Source organism: Zonotrichia albicollis, chromosome 9, assembly GCF_047830755.1.
Source record: "Zonotrichia albicollis isolate bZonAlb1 chromosome 9, bZonAlb1.hap1, whole genome shotgun sequence".
Lineage (NCBI taxonomy): Eukaryota > Metazoa > Chordata > Aves > Passeriformes > Passerellidae > Zonotrichia > Zonotrichia albicollis.
This window is the reverse complement of record NC_133827.1, coordinates 23,331,748-23,345,921: the sequence shown is the minus strand read 5'-3', so window position 1 is coordinate 23,345,921 and position 14,174 is coordinate 23,331,748. Positions and strand designations below refer to the sequence as shown.

Sequence of the window (14,174 nt, the reverse complement as noted above, 5' to 3'; positions counted from 1 at the left end):
ATGGCATTTGCTGGTAAATGCCAGTTTTTTACATAAGCAAGTAAAATTTATATACAGTCAAATTCCTGGAGGCTGGATTATGTGTGAGTCAAAATGCATATTTCTAGTGTTGCTGTATGTGCATCACTTTCTGGCTTCACTGTTGCCATCCTTCTCTTTTCCCTACAGACTGCTACTTTGGTCTCCATGAGCTCCAGGGAAGTGTTTGCCTGCAAAGCACATTCAGGTGAGTGGTGACTCAAGCCATGTGATTTCAAGGTGGCATGTGATATACTTGGGAGGGGGTACTCCTGACAAAAGACCTGGCACTCATCTACCTCTGACCATCATGATGAATACCTTCTTCAAAAATTCTCTGCAAACACTCAGACGGGGTAGTTAAGGTCCACACATGCTTGAGCTATTCTCTGCCACAGAATAGTTTGACTGCTACAAGAGAAAAAGTAATACTAAATTTGAATGCATCATTCAAACATATCCCTAGTTTTTTTTAATATACCTAAATTACTGGAAAAGTCAGGACTATTTGATTGACATATCAGTAAATGGTTTCTCAGTACTTTCTTAGAGTATCAATTTTGAAATCAGAAGTATGACTTCAGAAATGCATTCTGTTCTTGAATTCTTCATTGAAGAAAGTAAAAAACAGCATATATTGTTTATAACCACCACATTAAATGAGGGCCCCTTCTGCCTCTCCTAGAAAACATGAAAGTCTCTCTCTCATTCATTGCTATCTTCACTTCTGGTCAAGGATCTTGTTTGTTAGGGATGGTTTGATAAACTGGAAACAAGTTAATTTTTCAGGACAGGCACCTTCACTCCTCTTATGAACAAAAGGAGTATCTGGCAAAGAGAGGCACACAATTTTGCCAGGGGTACTGAACACATAGCTAAGTCTTTGGGTAACCCAGCTGAGTATCAACTGGCCATGCAAGGGGCTCCTTCTCTGCCAAGGATCTTTGTAAAAGCTCAACATTGACATCCATGCACTCTCATATTCACCAGGCAGGTGAAAGGGGAAAACAGTCTTCTCCATGCACACATGTGCATCTCTTTGCCTAATGGTCCCTTTGGACATTTAATGGTTTTGAAACTACTCCTGACTGGTGAGCAGTTCCACTGAAAACTTTATCCACTTTTTCAATAAAATTCTAGCAGCAATTTGCAAAGGATTGCAAGATTCATCAGCCTGGCAAAGGTCATGACAGACACAGGCCCCAGTATGAGTCACATGGACAAGGGGTGGCCTCTTGAAGCACAGAGGAACTTTGATGTAGAGGAGATTGTCATAGGTTCATCTCCTTGAGTGCCAAGGCATAAAATAATCTACAGAAGAGAAATAAATAAAAATATAACAATTGTTAGAGTTTGGGGTTAAGTAGGATTACTGCTGTAATATTAATTGTAGTCCACTTAGAAGATAGACTTCCATCACAGTTGCAAGGATCAAGTCCCTGGGGCTCTAGTCTTGGGACAAAAAAAAAGGCAGAGGAGAAGAAGTAGCCTCTTCTCTCTTTTCAAACTATCTCCAACAGCAGCTGCTTTTATTCCGTTGTTCCACACACCCACAGAAAAAGAAACAGGCTTAGTGAATCTCTGTACCTCAGAGTAGTTTACAAACCAAACTTAACACCACCACTGACAAATACCTCCTTCATACACTTCCATTAACTCTGGAAACAGTCCCAGAGCAACCACCATAGTTCCAAACAGCCCAAAAGGCAGAACTGAAGTCAGGATCCAAATTTAGAGCTGCATGCTGTGGTTAGGTAATGAAAGAAGAAAGCAGACTTTCTCCTCTCTAGAGCCAAGAAGCTCATGCCCAGTCCATGATTTCAGGGAGTGACCTTCTCTTTATAAGGATAAATCATAGTGCCTTCGAAAAATATTGCAAAGCAGAGGATTCACAGATGATGGCCCAATTGTCCCTGGTGTCCCAGGGTTTGCTAGAGTGACCCCAGGGACAAGCATGAGAAATGTTTATGGAACACACGAGTTCACAGAGATTGCAGAAGATGCATAAAAAATTGAAGCACATTCCTTCTAAGCTATCTTGTGCCTTGGATATACTGTAACATAACAAACCAATGATACATGTGACTTCTTAAAACAGCATCTAACTAATCCACAGCACAGTTTTATGCCCTTCTCTCAGCTTGCTGTCAATTTTATATTCACATTTTCTATACAGCATCTCTTTCTATTACTCATGACAGCCCCATCAGTCACAAAATCATATTACATATTCAGGAAGACTTTGACAGCTGAAAGAATTCAGGAAAGGACCAGAGAATGCTTAAGTAATCTGTTCATATTTTACCCAGCCCTACAAAGGCTGAAAGATCAACTGATGTTTTGCTGTTGTGATGTGCCTCCTCAAAATTCTTGGGAGTCCAGGCATAGTCCATGTACTGACACAAAGAGCAGAGAAATTTTGTGCTGAAGTCATTGTGTCAATGAGGAGGTACACTGGCACTTGAGGGGAACTTTGGGAAAGCAAATCAAACCTCTGCACTATATAATCTTGTCTCTTCTACCTTTATGCCCTACAGTTATGGATTTTTCTTCACTTACCTGCACAGCAGGCATGAGTGCTGTTGATAAGTATTAGAAGGCACCCAGCCCTGTAAAAGGCATTAATTCTTCTATTACATGGACGAGTATACAGATAATAGACAGATTTTCTGAGCTTTCTCTTCAGCTTTAACCTTCTATTCCGTAACATTTTCACCCTCATAAAAAAAGGACATGGGCACTATCTGTTATACACTCTAAATCAACCAGTAATACCAAACCAAAATACAACATTCTTCCAGTAACACCTGTCATATGTCATGGAATGACAACCATGAACATATCAAAGCAATGTCCAGGACATGAGAATAAGCCTTGTAAGGTGATGATGTCAGAATCATCTCTGATAAAAAGTCCTGTATAGTCCCTGTTATCCTAATCAGATGATGGACTATGGCCTCTGACCTAACCAGAACTTTGTCCTCTCTTCTGTTACGTTCTGTTTTATCTGTGTCCAGCAGTAATTCAGATAACGCTGATGGAGTTTTGGAGACTACCTGTCTTCTGCTGCTCAGCTGCTGATCCACCGTCTCAGTTGCTATAGAGACCAGCTCTGGAAGCCATGGAGGAGCATGGGAGAGAAGCCACCCACAGGCTCTCCACTGGCGGGCTCTGGCAGGGCCGTTCCCAGCACGTACTGAGGGAGTCAGGTTCGGTCTCTGAGGGTGAGGAAGAGTCAGCAGGCGCTAACCCAGTGACGCACGAGGGGGACTTGCACACACAGTACATTGCTATTCAAAGAAATTCCAGGTACTACCGATCCATGAGGCTGCCAAACAGAGGGAAAAGAAAGACTTCGAGAGAGGCAATGCACATGCAGCATGCTACAGGTGAGTACTGACCCAAACAGCTTTATGCTTCTTTTTCCAGTGAGATTAGGAACTAGAGGAGTCAATAGAACAGAAGGACAGCAAGATAGAAAGCAGCTCAGCTGTCAGCTCATAACAGAACACTCCTGGCCTACAGCACAGTGGGCAGAGGAGTGCCATCCTTCTTTTTTCAGCTTGGAAATATAAAATGGTTGGATGTTTAAAGGCATTTCATGACAGAGAATCTAAACATTTGTGGGACTCTGCACCCCTCTGCTCTGTAGGAGAAAAATAACTTAGAGAAAGACATGAAGATGTCAATGAAGCAGGGACTTTAGCATACAGAAATAAATGTTCAAAAGTACAGAAAACGGTCAGCAAAACCAGAGGAAATTGCAATGGTTCCTTCTGAGGGACAAACAAGACTTCTGTGAAAGTGCAGTTACTGCTACTTTGCACTGAAGAGAGCTGTAAGAAACACCTAGGCTCCCTTTTAACAAGGAGGTTGAAACAACAGGAGCACTATCCAGAACATAGATGCATTCAGCCATGGCTTCAGTAAAAAAGGAATGCGTTGGCTCTCCCTGACTATGAATAGTACAGAGCATTACTGCAAGGCCAGGTTGGAACCAGGCATCTTTCAGGTGCCAGAGCTGGAACCTTGTCTGAGCAGCTCTCTGTGAAAGAAGCAAGGGAAAGATAGGAGAAATGAAGAGAATGCCAGGAAATTAGCTACTGCAACACACTGAGAAGCACTGGAAACAGGGCTGCATGAAGGAAATTGAAGTGGTTTTAATCTAAGTCCAAAATGACAGAGACCTGGAACTGGGAACATAGAAAATGCCCTTCGCTTCCATCTCCCAGATGCTTCAAGAAACTGAATTTTAAAACTTCACAGCAAAGTTACCTTATCCTATTTTCAGGTTATAATCTAACAGAATCAATGCTCTGGACTATGAACTTTGGATAGCTGGTGATATACAATCAAGATGATACACAACTGCTTATGTTCCTCTGCTGGGCAAACCACTGGAAGCTATTGCTTTGTTATGTAGCAGTAAAGCCACCTCTTCAGCTCCTGAAAGTAGATCAAGTTCCTTAAGAAAAAAAAAAGAACAGACATCCTCCACCCCCCAAATAAAAGGGGTGTGGGAAACGTCCCCAAGAAAATAGGTGTGTCCTGCCTCACCAAGGGAGCCATGCAATTTCAGTATAAAGGTCCATTCAACCCTGTGGCACAGACAGAAGGAAAATTCCCTCCTTTCTCCAAGTTTCCAAGCAGACAGCAGCAAAGAGCTCCTGTTTAATATTCTGCTACTGTTGCAAGGAAGTTTGTGGATAAACTGAGTGTTTACTATGCCAGAGCTGAGCTGCTCTCCACCCTGTGGGTGCAGACAGGACCAGAGCAGAGCCACCCTCGAGCCACCTCCCAGGGCAGAGCTAGCACAGCACAGACCCGCCCTCTCTCACGTTCCTGGGTGTTGCAGTGTCCCCATAGCTGCCGAGGAGGTGCTCACCCCTGTGATCTGCAGCTGGCAGTGCAGCAGCACCAGCACTGAAGGACTCACCTTCTTCACAGATCTGCAGCATCATGGCACAGGACGTTGGCAGAGGAGGACATCCCTTGTGTCTTGGCCTGTGTCGTTGAGGAAGGACAAACTAAGAGAAGGGCTTCTCTCAGCAGCTCATTAGAGCATCCACAATGCTGACCTGTGCTTCTGTGCCACCCCCCTCCCTGTATTACCATTACTGAAACAGGACTGGTTCCAAACAGGGCTTTTCCTTCCATACCTGCAATTGTTCAGCAAGCGCACTGGGGAATCTCTTCTCCAGTCTGTACAGCAACACCTGGGCTAGGAGCAATAGTTCCTTCTCTGAGGCAACTGTAGCAAGTCCTCCTAAGAGCTACAGCCTTTAAATTCAGCTAGGATTGTGTGAGCAGCATTTCTGCTCTCTCCCTTTACTTCCTTGAATCCATTCCTTCTCCTGAAACTGGACAGTGGATGCTTCTAAACCAGCCCCATTTGAACTTCTGACAGCATTTGCTGACATGCATGGAAGCAAGGGATGGGTGAGCTATTTTATATTGCCTTCCAATCCATTTGAACAGCAGCTATCCAAGAATGTGACTCAAGCTCAAATGTTAACCTGTTCTCATTATACTTAGGGAACAACTGGAGGGGAGGGGAGGGGAGGGGAAGGCAAGAAGACTGGAAGAGACAGAAAAGACAGAGTAGGATACAAAATGAGAAAATTAAAGACTCAAGAAATGAGATCACCGAAAAGCCATTTAAAATTATCTAAATCCAACTCAGGGAAGGCTTCCATATAGGCACACTTTGCACCAGTCCAGCTTTGGCTTATAGCCTAGGAGCAGTAAAACATAATGGATGCTTTTCTTTAACTGGAAAAAGAATTGTTGGGTTGTTTTGGTTTTTTTAAGCAATCTTTGACAGAAGGATAAAGTGTTTAAACTATTCAAAGTGAATAACGCAAACTACTATTTCATAAGGCCTTGGCTCTATTTTAGGAAGTCTTCAAACTCTGGATGCCATCCCTTCCCTCTGAAAATTTATTTAAAAGGTGCATCAGAGCCCTGCTTCAGTCAGAGCACTGACCTGACTGTCCTGTCACCAGTGCGAAAGATAAACAGATTTATGACTTAGACCAAAATATTTCTAATAAAAAACAGCAAGGCCATTTATCAACAAGCCTCAAACAATGGGAGATTTCATTTGAAAAGTGAGATGCATCCTCTCTTGCCAACTATTGCAGTAGTAAGCCTTGGACTTAATGCAACTTTGACTCCCTGTGAAAGGATCAGTGGTTCAGCTGAGGGGAATTGGAGAAGTAATTAAAAGTAAAGCTCCTCTCTCGCCAAATCTAACCTTGATTTATGTAGTAAACTGAACATCTTCAGAATGAAAATGCAGTAAAGCAGAGCACTAATGAAGCCTTGATTTGGCAAACCCAATATTGGCATGCACAGGCACACACAGCTGAACATTTTCTGCCGAAATAACTGCACTGAAAATCACTCATGTTGGGACCCAGCCTGCAGTGTGACAGTGCTTCTCCCATACATAAGAACTGGTACCCTAAATCCAACTTCACCTTTTCTCAGCTGCATTTGCATTTTACAAGCAGATGACACTCTGATCTTGTTTGAAAATCAAAGATAAAATGTAACCACCTTTGTGTCTTGTGGTTTTCCTGCTGCCTTTGATGTCAGCAAACCACTACATACAGTAAAGGTAAATTAGGAAAATTACTGTTTTAACACCCTCTTGGCTTTCTCTTATATCACAGGTTCACTCAAAAACTATGAGCCCATCAAAGAGCCTCTGAATGTTTTACCACATAAGGGATCACCATCTCCAGCAAACTCTGATCCAACAACATTCGATGAATTATTGATCCAAAGGTAAGGAGATTCCCATGCAGGGTATTCCCCATGCCTTCCCTGAAAACTACTCAGTGGTGTCAGAGTGAGAATGCTTCTTTTGGGAAGGACAGCTGGACTAAGCTGTAGCTCTGATCCATGCCTTCTCACCTTGACTTGTGGTGCTGCTTTCAGTCTTAATGGCTTCTACAGCAGAGTATTAGCATGGTGGTAAAAGGGTCTTATCAATGTGGGTTTGGGGAAGACAGTGAAGGAAAGAGGGGGAACAAGAAGACAGTGGGGAAGATGGAAAAAGTGGGAATGTGGTGCAGGATCACCCAGCAGTGTTAGCAAACTGGGCAGACTGCCTTAAGCAGTTTCTTGAGAATAAGGAGAGCCTGTGAGCATTCCGTTATGGAACACCCCAGCATCAGGGTAATCCCTTTCTCGGCCTTCATAGAGAGCTTTTCTGAAGCCTGTTACACAATCCTGCATGGAAAACAGGATTTTATAGCTGAAGAAGTAGCTACAAAATTTTTTTTCTAAAATATCCAGACTTTTTGTTTGCTTTTTACTTTAAAGAACTGATAAGCAACAGAGGCTTTCAATGAGGTAGTCCTTTTTGGCTTAAATCCCTCAACAACAAAGGTCCAGCAGAAGACCCTGGTCCCATAAGTCAGAAATTTACATAGATCCCATAAATCTGCCCTCAATCCTGCTCTCTTGCCACTGTAGCTAGGCAGAGAAAGGAGCAGCTACCTATCCCTACATTTTGAAATATAACTGAGGTTTTCTCCCAAACTCATTCTCCAGCTACTCACCTCCTGTGTGTACAACTGTGAGATAGCCCCTCCTTCTATTGTAGAACAAGCTGGAAGCAATAAGCACTTGTCCTCCAAGGATGCATGCATCCTGCTGCACCGTCTGGTCCTAATTACTGAGACCAGCTGTGTTGGGGTAGTACAGAGTGCTTTCCCAGGCACCTTTCCCTGTGGAGAGGACTCCAACACAACCATTTTAGCCAAATGTCAAGTTGGATTTAAATAAATTAATTGCCTTGGCTAAAATTGATTGCCCCTTGGCCGTAAACTGAGCATATGAAATGAGACAGCCACAGTCTGCTGCAATGTCAAACCTATCTGTCATCCTTTCCTTGGAGCATAATCATCACTGTCAGTCTGACATCCTGACACTGGCACTTAGGCAGCTCTGAAATGTGCAATTTCTGATTCTCCCTGGAGCTGGAAACAATGAGCCTGTGCTAGGAGTTAGTTGTATCAAAGATGCTGCTGTGCACAGAACCTGTCAGGTCAGTACAGGTTCTAAGTCATGTACCTGCTATAAGCAGGCAGTCCTGCTGAATGGCATCTCTTGAAATTGAGCACAGAGATTTAGCAGAGAATGAGACCCAAGTTCCAGCTCAAATTCAACCCATGTCCTCCTTCCTTCTCCAAAAGATCAGATGTAACTTTTAGGAGAAGCACTAGAAATCTGCAATGGGAAAGCATGCAAGAGCTAAAAAAAATGGCATTATTTGTAGTAATCAATAGTATCTCACTTCTATTTGGAAAAAATGGCATTGTGCAGATAATACATTTAAAATATTATTGCTAGTCTTGATAAATACATTTAATTTCTCCCCAAAAGAATAAATCTGGTGCCTGCCAGCTGACCATTCTTCTGAAAGCAGAAGCTAGCAGAAGAGACAGTACAGGTACCTCTGACCAGGCCTGGGAAGATCCATGACATTCTCAGGATTGGATCACCACAGTCCTGAGGGCAAGTGGGCCCACAGTGCTGCATCTCTTCACATTCACAAGCATGCTACAGCAGCCATATAAATTCTAGGGCTGGGCAGTCACAATCCCTTCTCCTTGCATGAAGATAATCAGCAGGTCTGACACAAATGGATTCTTCACAGGCAAGGATGTCATTTCACATATAGCCATGCCACATAACTCAGGGTAGGAAGTAAACACAGCTGGGGAACATAGTGAAGAGCTCAGGAAAAGGAATTGTCATCTGCATTATACTCAGATGGGATTTTGATTTGAATCTACATGTCTTTCAAAGCCCTGAAAATAGCAGAGTAATTCACTGATCTCACAACATTGATGTCTGAACACAAGATGTCCTCAAACATTATTGCTGGTGCTCCAAACTCGATGGCCACGGGCCATCCATAAGATACTTCCTAAGAGAGTTTTTATGCCTAACTATGCTCAAATGATCTTTTTTCCCCATGACCTTTCTCTTAGATGATTTCCAGCTCCCCCTAAGCACTGTAGAGCTCTCCACAACATTCCATGGCTTCCTCTCAGTCTTGCCCATTGTACAAAGGTTCAAACCCCTACAATGACAAGCCACTTCCCAACAACTTGGCTGACTTGTCCTGACCATATCAGTGCTGAGCTTCTAGAACAAATTCTGCTTCCCAGACTAACCAGAGCCAAAGCCCTGGGAGGAGCTGCACTCATAAAAAGCTGTTCTTTCACTGGGATCAGTCCTTCCAGCTCCAGTGTGGCAGCAGCTGTGCAGACATCATAGAAAGCTGCCACAGAAGATACATTGGAAGAGAAAGGCAGTGTGAAATTTCACCTTGCAAAGCTCATGGAGGCCATTGGTCTACCAGTGCAGAGCAAACTATTTCTTTACACTGCTTATGAAACCTCCAATTCAAGTAAACAAGGGCCATCTAAAAACCCTTTGGTCACATTTGATCTGAGCTCAAAGAATGGAAGTACTACAACAATGAATACAAATAGTCACCTCCAGCAGCAAGAGGGAATCTAGCTTGTTTGAATTACTGCAAACACGTGTATTAGAGAGAAGAAGTGAAATAGCACAGCACTCTGTGAATAGCACAGCGCTCTGAAGGGTGCTCATGTGAGTGTGGGTCAGCATCCCTCAGCCCAGCACTCTCGGTCCTGGGCAGCAGAGGGCACTGCTCTTATAGCCTGATTTAACCAGAAGAGCAGGAAAAGCCTCTGGAGAGTCCAGGACCTGGATTGCAAAAGGACTTATACCATATTTGAGCAAGTTTTCTTCTACTTATGAAATACATTTCTTAAAGTTACCTCCTCTTTATGCTGCCAATGGTGCTTCAATTTGCAAATGGTGAAGTCATGAATAGCTGGTGCAAACACCTGTTGACCAAATCTTTAAATTTTGTTGCTCTACAACAAATTTTTGTTCTTTCAGAGATAAAGAAATAGATTTTTTTCCTATCCCTCTTTTTGTGCAATCTGCATCCTGAAAAGTCTAAGTCTATTTGCAGGGAGAAGTATTTTAAAAACCAATACATTTTCAGTAAAAATAGCCACTGTAGGTATTAAAATGTCATTACTGTGAAAATGTCATATTTCACAGGATCACACAAAATAGCAAGCAATAACATACACAATTCTAATAAAGCATCCTTCCAGCATACAGCCAATGCAGATCCCAGTCCCAGCCTGCCCACCTATTCCACCCATTCTCTGCTTGCCAGGTTTTCCAGCCCACTCACATTTTCATTACTGTGCAAGGTCTAGGCTTTGCTCTCCAGGTCTCCCAATCTGATCTGCTTCATCTGGACATGCCCTGACCCCCAAGTTCTCCATCAATCTCTTTGTTTCACCCCTTTTCTGTCAGCTTCAACTTGTAATTCCCCAGACAATTTCCTCAGCCTACTACTGGCCAGACACATTCTTCTCACTTTCCCACCTGTGGCTCATATCTCAGTGAACTTTTGGTCCACAGGCTCTTCACCATTTGGCTCCTTATACAATCTTAGTAATCTGTCCCTCCTCCTAGCTCCAGTGCCAAATTTTACAGTCTCTTCCTATTCACCTCTTCCTGAAGCATCCAGCTGTGGGTGAGTTCCTTTCTTCACAGCAATCCCCTGGTCCAGAAGCAGACCTCTTCCTCACCATGCTTGAGTCTTGCTCCTTCTGTTTTTCAGTCAAGTGGATTTCTCATCATGCTGATCACAGATATGGCCTTTATTCACAGTGCCTAGATCTGGACCAGGCAGCTTTTACAGCTACAATATTGGGAATTCTCTCAGCCCTCAGCACAACACACATTCTCTCCATGGGCAGGAGCTCAGGAATTTTAGGTGCTAAAATCTAAGTCTAAAATTTGTGTGCATTGTGGTAGTGGAAAAGAGCCTATAATTCTATGGATTTTCATGGGTGTGGAGAAGATAAAACCCTTGCAACCCCAAAATGTCAATTTTGCATATCAACAGAAAGTAAAGTTTCTTGAAGGAGAGAACAACAGGGATCCAATATTATTTTCCTAAGTCTAATAAATAGTTAATTTTTTTTAATATACAAAAAACCCTTGTCTCTGGCAGATGGTCAGTAAGTAAAAAGATAACCCTGATGATTATGAACATCTAAATGTTAGAAGCACATAAAGATCTCATGAACGGAATTTCTGAACATTTTTAGTTATTGGTAAGGCTGCCAACAGATATAACTAAGGTGTTTTGATGAAAGATTAAGGAGCCTCAGAAGAGCAGATATGTTCCTAGGCTTTAGGATCTAAAAATACTAGGGATGAGAATTTCTGCCTGTCTACCATTAAAAAGTCAAAAATCAGGAACAGATAGTGCCAAGACATACTGATTACCAAAATCACTGTTAAAATATACACATGAACAGAGGGAAGCTGAATGAAACTGAGGTATGAAAAAGTCCTTGACTAGGTATAACATTCAAATCTATTAGTAACTTCACACTTCTCAATAATTTGGTTAGCTCAGATTTTAAAAGTGCTTCTTACCTCATCTTGTGGCCTTTTGTGGTGTGAAACTCCCACTGACTAGAAGAGTTTGGGGAATTTTTCATGAATAAGATCTGCTGGGCTGCCTCTTCTCTTTTTAGTTTCTAGAAGAGGAGATATAATTTCTAAAAATTGCTATAAGACAACATTTAGAAAATGCATTTAAATTTCATTCGAAAACAAGCTCTTTGCACAGCTTTATTCTGAGGATTGCTTTTGATTTGAAATACACATAATAAATCTTAATTCAAATGATTACTCATTTTTCAAAATTACTAGTGCCTGAAAATACAAACCAAGATTGGGAATTCATCCCTCAAGTGTAACTTATATGAGATAATTGCAATAAACTAATTATAAACTCTCATCAATCATCACATTTTTAACACAACGTGGACCAGGTCAGCCAGTATTTCAAATCTTTTCTAGCAGCAGTACAGCAAAGCTGGAGACAGTCTGCAACAACAGAAACCCTTCCTTGCAGAGTACATGCAAGCTCAAACCCCTTCCCTTTGTCCACAGGGAGCTGAACCATGGTCATGCCCCATGTCAACAGAGCATGGCCACCAAGGATCATCTCCAGTGCCTTTATGCTTGCAGACCCTAAGAGTTCCAGAGAAAAAACTGGGATTGGGTCTGTTGGGGCATTGCATGACTTCTGTCACCAACAGTGCACCACACAGTGCTGCAGGAGAATTATTATGGGGCTTTAAGGTATATTGTTCTAGTGGTCAGATTCTTTCTTTCCTCCTACAACTAGACCAGGAATTCTAGGATTAATTAAAGGGATTGTAGTGAGAAAACTGGTTTGTCATCATGAGTTCGTGCTGATTTTGGGAACTGAGGAAAAACTCTTTAGGCTCTGGATCAAATTGCTTTTTGTTACAGAGAGAGAAAAAAGTACACCTCCTCTAAACTCCTACCTCATGTTTAAGATCAGGTGGAGTAGAAACCTCTCCAGACCTGAGCCTGCCATTTCACAGCAGTGAAAAATTATCCAAGGTGGCACTGCCACAGTCATGGCATCTATCTGCACGTCTGCCACTTCTGCTCTGTTGGCACTCACTTAGAGCTCACTCTGCAGTGAGACAATGCACACATAGATCTAGTTCCACCAAAAAAAGAGAATCATTTTCCAAGAGTTTAGCTGCCCAGACTTGCTTACTGTGAATGGGATAAGCTTGAGTGAGTGCAGGCATAAAAGCAGAGGTAGATATTTGCCTCAGGGAGTTGAGTGAAAAAAAAAAAAAAAAAAAAAAAAGTAGAATTGAGCAGCTATATCAGCTTAAATTACATACAAAATCCTAGCAATTGTGGAAATAGGGAGGCATCTTATAGCTATTCTTCTTCACAGAAATAGTTCAGTATTAACTGACTCAAAGTAGTATCTGGTGAATAGGGCATTTAGCATGTTCAAGAACCTTTCTGAGTGACCAGAGAAAGCAGAGCAGCTGCAGAAGACACTGACCTGCCCTGGAACAGGCAGTAACATGTGGGATGCAAGGGAATAATACATCTCTGACTCTGACCTGGATCCCCCACTCCCAGCGTGAAAATGCCAGTCACCAGACCACTCTGACTTGTTTGCCTGCCTTTAGTTTTTGTGTCAAACTTTAAAAGCTTTCTGCTTTGTCCCCAAACAGAAAAGCAAGACTTAGAAAATCCCAGCAAATTTTGTAGGACAGAAATATCTCCTTCTTGCTAAATATAATTTTTTTGTTCCAGTCCCATGAGTACTGGGAACACTCTGTCACCTCAGTTGGGAGAAAAAGTATTTCTCAGTATTTCTTGTTTTGTTTATGGATATTCTCTGTTACAAGAATAAAACTGGGAGGGAAGGAAGAACAGCATATTTGAAAGATCAAATTACAATTAGAAAAGAAACAGTCCTAAAGGAAGGAAAAGTAGAGTTCACTGGTCTTTGCAATGCAGTGTAACAGCTCTCTGAGACACAGAAACACAAGCTGGGCCTGCCATGGCTACAGGAGATATTTCACTTCTAGCTGGTGTTTCACCTCTTCAAACCTTCCACTGGGTTTATTATCATTATTGCTTTCTGTGATATTTTCAAGTTTTCATCTCAGACCAAAAGTAAAATTATGCTGGAAAAAGTGAAAGAAAAGGGAAGACAGGCAGGATCAAATTACCAGTTACGGGATCAAAAGAAGATGCTTTCTATTTCTGAATATTTTTCATAGCATGACCCAGACATTTTTCTAAGAAATTTTAATTTCAAACAGATTTAACCCTTGACAGTGAAGCAATGTGAGGGGTTAGGAATCTGTTAAACTCTTAAATCATACTTCTGAATTGTTTTGTTTTTTTTTTAGTTAATACATCCAAAAGTTATATTTAGATATATGTTCATTCTAGTAGTGTCAGTTAAGAGCTGATTTCACTTTGCATACTAAAGAGAACTCCTCACTGCTCTTGTCCTTCCCTTGAGAAAACAGTAAACAGCATATCTGATTTTCCAGATTTCAGGGTAATGAAGAGGCTCCCTTTTTCTAAGAAATAAGTTTTTTAAAAGCCTACCCACTCTCTAAAACCCTTGACAATATTCTTGCCCTGGCAGCAAGACACCAAAAAATGAGCTTCAGATAGTTGCTGCTGCTTTATCCCTTCCACAAGGTTTT

At 41.9% G+C, this 14,174-nt stretch overlaps 2 protein-coding genes across 13 annotated transcripts in view; one reads left to right on the top strand and one right to left on the bottom strand.

The window, feature by feature from the left end:
* Positions 1-14,174, top strand: part of NGEF (neuronal guanine nucleotide exchange factor) — a 47,819-nt gene that overhangs the window by 7,305 nt on the left and 26,340 nt on the right. Inside the window, exons 2-4 of one of the 2 annotated variants that reach the window (XM_026798040.2) lie at positions 169-226; positions 3,039-3,407; positions 6,696-6,810. In XM_026798040.2, coding sequence (XP_026653841.2) covers positions 3,140-3,407; positions 6,696-6,810 — 383 coding nt within the window. In that variant the 5' untranslated portion in view covers positions 169-226; positions 3,039-3,139. Of the gene's footprint in view, positions 1-168; positions 227-3,035; positions 3,408-6,695; positions 6,811-14,174 lie in introns of both variants that reach the window. The other variant, XM_074547001.1, reaches the window with a different exon arrangement.
* NEU2 (neuraminidase 2) overlaps positions 1-14,174 on the bottom strand; it is a 39,789-nt gene that overhangs the window by 24,692 nt on the left and 923 nt on the right. For 6 of the 11 annotated variants that reach the window (XM_005495120.3, XM_074547005.1, XM_074547011.1 and 3 more), the window contains exon 2: positions 11,539-11,642. Coding sequence is in view for 1 of the 11 variants with exons in the window: in XM_074547004.1 (XP_074403105.1) it covers positions 10,600-10,614 (15 nt within the window). In the remaining 10 variants the exon portion in view is untranslated. Of the gene's footprint in view, positions 1-4,954; positions 5,023-10,599; positions 10,962-11,538; positions 11,643-14,174 lie in introns of those variants that run through there. The other 5 variants (XM_026798044.2, XM_074547012.1, XM_026798043.2 and 2 more) reach the window with 3 other exon arrangements.